The sequence below is a fragment of the Cynara cardunculus genome, unplaced genomic scaffold (assembly GCF_001531365.2).
Source record: "Cynara cardunculus var. scolymus isolate 2C unplaced genomic scaffold, CcrdV1 Un_Scaffold_4868, whole genome shotgun sequence".
Taxonomy (NCBI): Eukaryota; Viridiplantae; Streptophyta; class Magnoliopsida; order Asterales; family Asteraceae; genus Cynara; species Cynara cardunculus.
In genome coordinates, this window is record NW_020202114.1 from 33912 (window position 1) to 40408 (window position 6497).

The 6497-nt window shown below is 36.9% G+C and overlaps 1 protein-coding gene across 1 annotated transcript; it reads right to left on the reverse strand.

The window, feature by feature from the left end:
- Positions 1-328: 328 nt before the first annotated feature.
- Positions 329-6017, reverse strand: LOC112504191 (ATP sulfurylase 2-like). The gene is made up of 5 exons (XM_025108140.1): positions 5314-6017; positions 4081-4486; positions 2837-3097; positions 1745-1831; positions 329-680 (listed from the first exon to the last, which is right to left on the reverse strand). The coding sequence occupies exons 1-5, from the start codon at positions 5844-5846 to the stop codon at positions 549-551; spliced, it is 1419 nt and encodes a 472-aa protein (XP_024963908.1). The 5' UTR covers positions 5847-6017; the 3' UTR covers positions 329-548.
- Between the last annotated feature and the right edge of the window lie 480 nt (positions 6018-6497).

A 6497-nucleotide genomic window follows, 5' to 3' on the forward strand; every position in this document is an offset into this window, starting at 1 on the left:
TCAAATCTCTATTAATCCCTCATCAAACCGCATGAAAAATATCCGTTAGTTTGATTCTACCGGGGATCCCTGACCCCGGTTTGAGTATATTGGGGATACCCGACCCCTGTTTGAGTCTACCGGGGATCCCGGCCCGGCCCCAGGGCCCGTTTTAACGGGGAATCCCCGTTCGGGTCGGGCAAATTACCATCCTCAAACCATTCTATCAAACAAAACGCCCCCTTAATATTTTAATATTTTCTCCATTTTAAAGAAAATTCTGAAAATCTGTTGAAGAAAAAAAAATCCAAAATCTTCAAAATCAAGAACTAAAAAGAAAGACACATAACAGCAAAGTAGGGCAATGCATATAATCCTACAAATCCATTTTGATCTTAAACTTTCAACTTCACAAAGAAAACCAATTATGCCCAAAACAGCCATCGATATCCGATGAATTACAACCTAGTATCGGATACAAGTCGAAAAATTTTAGCAAAAAATCAAACCAAAAAGGAAAAACGGCTACAATTGAGTCGTTTTTTTAAATAAAAAACCGAGTCCTTTCTCTAAGCGGATACTGCAGCCGGTGTAGCTTCTTCGACTTGCAAACTTGCATAGTATTTAACAAGAACATCCCATCCTCCCGGACACATAAAACCATCTGGAGGGCTCTCCCCTGTTCTTGCAAAAGTTCGCATCTGAAATTAACCCGAATAGATTACATTACAACGAGTTTAGCAGAAAACGATGATTTCAACTGCACGTATTTTAACAAGGATCAAGTACCACAAAAAGCCGATTGAATTAGAAGAAAGCTTAAGCACCAAGAGAGTAGATTTTTTATGTATTATATCCATTTGCCGATTCTAGCAATGCAAATTGCATGAAAATGCAATTACTTTAACCCGATTCCTATTTTATGTAACGTACTTTCAGAACTTGTCAGATGTTGACATCTCAAACATTTAGATACATAGTTTATATATAAGAATGCATGGAAATGGAACGTAGTTTGCTAATGTTCCTATTTCGGGTAATGTACTTTGGTCTAAATGTTTGAGATGTCACATATGAGGTACCAAAATGAAGATTTTGAAAGTACGTTACACAAGATAGGAATCAAAACAAGGTACATTACATTTTCATGCAATTTGCCTTTCTAGCAAACAATTTCTCGACCCCTTGGGCTGGAATAGTCTGCATACATCTTACCCTCCCCAGCAGAGGCGGAGCCACTAAGGGGGAGTGGCGGCTCATGCCACCATCGATAATGTCCGTCGTAGGAGAGGAATTTCATAGTGGAATGGATTTTGGCCAAATCGAATTGCTTCATCGTCTTCATTATGGTGTAACAATGAACCAAGCTTCATAGGGCATAAGAACGATTGTCGAGTCTAGTAGTTGTGGGGTAGCAGAACTTTTCACAGACTTGTAGTTATGGGGAGGATAGAGAAATGATTACAACTCAATTGTACTTTACGGCTTATTCATCAAGCCATTGAGCCAAAATGGCTATATGGAATAAGCCAGGTGGGATATATTGGGTTCATTTGGTTTGCTTGCACAAACTCTTTTTTATTTCAATTACTCCAAAGAGTAGAGCGGTTGTTTCCATGAAGCATATAATCAGATAATTTAGTTATACCAAGTTCTCAAATTTATCAGAAAACGGTATATTCCATGGTTTCTTTAACTGTCAATTGATGCATACGGAAATACGGAGCACAAGTTAATCGGACAAACCAGATATTTAACTACTGACCTTAGTTCCAGAGATGAAAAGAAAATCTTTAGCACGTGAAGGGTCGAAGAAAGCCATCTTTTTAGCCACTGTGTCGTATGCAGCCACCTGTAACAAACATTAGTAGATTAAGACACGTTTTTATCATGATACGTCTACGTGATTCTGAACCAATCTTGAAATACTCTTACCTTAATACATATATAAATTTTCATGGTGACAACCAAACACGACCGTTCAGAGCTCAATATTGACTTATAACGTTATACGAATATAATCTATTTTTCTAAAAGATATTTGGACTAATAAAAGCTCTACGTTACTGTTCTTTTCTCTTATCTTTCTTTGGCCTATAAAGATGCGAATTTAACTAAATTGAGCAATCAATAGATAGTTCCGTATTTGTTTTTTGAGCAAAACGCAACGAAATTTGCCTTGGTTCCTATTTAGTATAACAAAAAAAAATCTTCTCAATCAATACAATGCAGTTTCAAAATTTTCTTTTTTTTTATTAACCTGGATATCCAACCCGCTATGCGAGCTGACTAATCCCAGGGCGATCACCTGTTTTGCAGATAGCCCGGAGTCACCGCATTTGAACCTCCGTGGCCACAAGGGGATTTTTATTCCTCCTTGGATTTGAAACTGAGACCTCCAGGTACTTTTGACCTTTGGAGCCAAGCTCAAATCAATCAGGCACCACCCTTATGGTTAGCAGTTTCAAATTTTCCTATTTAATGTAACGAAGTTCCAAAATTTCCTATTTTTTTACCCATTTTGACCACTAACATGCTCCGATCTTGTCAAATTTGAAGGCATGGATGTCAAGTTTTATCATCAACTTCACTGTAACCCTTTCTTAAACCGGTGACCACGTCATCAATGTCAGAGCAAAATGGGTATAGACTACAAAATTCTGAATCTTTGTTGCATTTTTATGCATTTTGCCATTGTTTTTCAGCAAAAAAGTGAGAATACCCTTTAGAGGGCAAAGAATCTTAAAAGCTACAATCGGCCATGAAAGAAATCAAGGGAAAGAAGAAACCAAGAAGAGACTATTAATTTCCAATCAGTCACCAAGTAAATATTATGTGAAGACGAAGAAAAGCATACCCTGAATGGCAAAATATTCAACTTCTCGAGGCCAGGAGCCATGCTTAACACCTTTTTACCATGATCTGGATCATACAAATCCCGTTTCTCAGTAGGATGACCCATCCCAGCAGGATCACGACCCACGATGTAGAAATTAGCACCTGCATTTATTCGTGCCTTAGCATGCCATTGTACTTCAGTGGGACCCGCGTAATGCATTGGCGATGGAAATATAGACACGATCGTAGTCTTGGGGTCAAGTACGCCATCTTCCAAGACCTGAACAAGAATCAAATCTTTAAAATATGTCTACACTTTTCTTGACAAACCCTCTGAAGCACTCAGGTCTTCATTAAGATTTTGCAAACACTTTTTCGCAAATCGGGGATCTTCAAGGAAACATGTGCTCTACTCTTTAGGGTAGAGGGCAAGTTTGTATGCATCTCACCCCCACACCCTACTCCCGAGTGGGACATACTGAGTGTGTTTGGTTTTTTGACAAGCATGACCTTGAAGTCTCACATTCTCTCTAATAGCAAGTAGATGGAGAGTATTTTAGAACTTTGGGGTTTATGTTTTTAAGAGGTGCTAAACTCTGAAGTCTCGTTTAACTTCTTATCATAAGAGGTGGTGCTGAAGTTTGAAAGCAGAATCCGATTTGTCTGAATGTTTGTAATTATATATTTTACCTCTAAGAATATTATAATGTTGAATTTATATAAAAAAATTCCACTTGAACTCGTAAATAGGTAAATGCTTATCAAGAAATCTCTTGTAAGAGATTACCCATCTATTTCAACCTGTTTCCAAAAATTTCATTTTCAAAACATTATCAACCTAACCACAAGGGTGGTGCCTGATTGGTTTGAGTTTAGATCCATAGGTCCAAAGTACCAGGAGGTCCCAGGTTCAAATCCAAGGAGGAATAAAAATCCCCTTGTGACCACGGAGGTTCAAATGCGGTGACTCTGGGCTATCTGCAAAGCAGGTGGTCGCCCAGGGATTAGACAGCTCGCATAGCGGGTTGGATATCCAGGTTAATCAAAAAAACATTATCAACCTCTTTCCAAAAATTTACCCTCTTTATTCATCATCATTAAGAAATTACATCTAAATTATAAAAACTAGCATTTAATTTTAACCAAGTAACACCTTTGACACCTAAAACTGTATCGTCATTGAAAGAAAGAAGAAGCCTTATTTGGAACAAAAAAAGTATGATATTTTACGGTAGGTTCTTATTATGAAAGCGTAACAAGTACCTTGCTATGTTGTTCCATACGAACATCCAATGGCACATCATCTGCTTTGGTGTATCCCCCTAAAGGATGAAGCAAAAGAATCGGATTCTTGTAACCCATATCTAGCAGTCTCCTACGTGTGTCGTTCATCAGCAATGCATGCCCATTATGCACAGGATTCCTTAGTTGAAAAGCAAAAACTGCATCAGCTTCACGGCGATCAAATTCTTCACGAAGTTGCTTGGGAGAGAGCCTGTAGTTATCAAGACCATCGTTGTATTTAATAGGAGACAACACTTCTAAATCTCCACCAATGAGCCAATTGCCGGCTGGCGTTATTACTTCCTCAACATAAGGTAATCCTGGAGCTGTGGTTCCCCACGTTCTAGCAATCCTTTCTTCTTTGTTATGCTTGTATATCTCAATGCTGACACCAAAAAGAAAGACAGTAAGTCATGATGCAACTTATTATTTCGGTTTTAACATTATGAACAACTTGAGTGCAAATTTCCTAGATTGCGAGGAAAAAGAAGAAGATAAACTTACAAACTCACATATAAAGGTAGATATATGAATATATTTCATGTATAATTCATGATGAATAACCCTAAATAATCATGAATATCATACATTTTCATATTTCATGGTATCATGCAATTTTTATCATGAATATCTATCATGACATTCATCGTGAATAAATGCAAGAATAGCTGATTTCCATGCTATAAAAATATTTACGGTTTTGATAACCAACTATTTCATGTATTATTCATGATGAATAACCCTAAATAATCATGAATATCATACATTTTCATATTTCATGATATCACACTTTCATCATAAGCATCATGCATTTTTATCATGAAATTCATTGTGAATAATGCATGAATAGTTGGTTTCCATTATCTCAAAATACTTGCAGTTCTGATTTAAACCTTCCCCTATATGAGTAATCTACATGTCATGTCTCAATCTAGTGATCAATTTTAAAACAAATGCATTCAAACAATCACCCATCTTCTTGGTTTCCTTCTAATTCATCAAATCTATGTTCATTAGTGAGCTCAAAACCATGTTTATAACTTCATATTCATATATCTTGAACTCATGAAGCTTGCCACATATACTCCAGAAAGCTACCATCTTTCACATTTAATCCAAACACAAAGATACACTCTGATTTAAACTACAAAAAAGCTATTAATCAAAGACATCAAATACTGCATTTCAACATAATCAAAGAGAAATGCAAACCTTCTTAGAATGGCAATTGTTTTCTGATCAGGTCCAACCAAAGCCACATCATTAGCACCCCCAATTCGCTCTTTAGTTTCATCATCAATGGCCAAAACAATAGGCAAAGACATATTCACCATAGACCCATTATCATTCTTCAATCTCAGTGAATTAAAATGTAGGCTCTGCAAATACTCATCTTCTCTCATGAAACCCTTCAATGGACTCGCCCATCCTTCACTAATCACATGAACCCACTCCAAATCAATCTTCGTTAACTGCACTTTCACCATTCCATCAGCCTCTGAAGCTTTCAAATCCCTTTGGTTCTCCGGTACGACCAGATCAACTAAAACCCCACCGTCTGGCTCGATCAAAGAACTCTTGATGATGGGAGACACCATTTTTTTGGTACGAAACACGAGGGAAGTGGATAATTGGTTGGAATGGTAAATGGGTGTCCGTGAAATGGTGGAGTTTTTATGGGTTTTGCGATTGAGATCGAAATGCGAAATGGCTGGAGCGATTCGGAGTTTAATTGTGAAAGACATGTTCAAGATTTATTAGGGTTTTGGTGATGAGAACCACCAAAGTTTGAAGAGATTCGGGGGTAGAGAGGTTTGGGAATGTGATTAGAAGCGGTGGATGACATTATAGCATATGGGAATTTAAGAACGATGGATAGAAGGCACTCAAAGAGGTCCACAAGTTTGATTTTGATTTTGAATCTGTGAAATGGAAGTGAGGTAGAAGCATCAAAAATGTGATTTTTTTGGTTTCATGGCCATCAAAAATGACATTCTTTATCAAGAATCAAGATTTCTTTTGGACCAAAATTCTTTTTTGGGACCCACTCAATAATAATATTATTATATAAATATCCACTTGGGCGGACAATCTTGAATGTTACATTAGCCTTTATAATATAACCAGAAGGATATTCATATAATACAGTGAGATATGTCTTGATTTTAATATTTTAGTTTATTTTTTATCTCAGTCGATATTATAGTATGGTCTTATTTTGTAACGTCCCAACCCACACATTGCATGTAATACATATTTCATACCAAAGAAATACATATTCATATACATTCGGGTCCACTAGTACAAGAAATCTACTATGACCAAACACAAGGTCCAAAAATTTAAAATACAATCTTGTACTAATCATCAGAGCTATGCATCAAAAGCAAATCTTC

Coding starts and splice junctions, on each gene's coding strand:
- LOC112504191 (XM_025108140.1), bottom strand. CDS start 5,846: ATGTCTTTCACAATTAAACTCCGAATCGCTCCAGCCATTTCGCATTTC. Junction 3,098..4,080: donor GTATGGAACAACATAGCAAG/GTACTTGTTACG, acceptor ATTCTTGTTCAG/GTCTTGGAAGATGGCGTACT. Junction 681..1,744: donor TTTTCATCTCTGGAACTAAG/GTCAGTAGTTAA, acceptor GGTTAATTTCAG/ATGCGAACTTTTGCAAGAAC.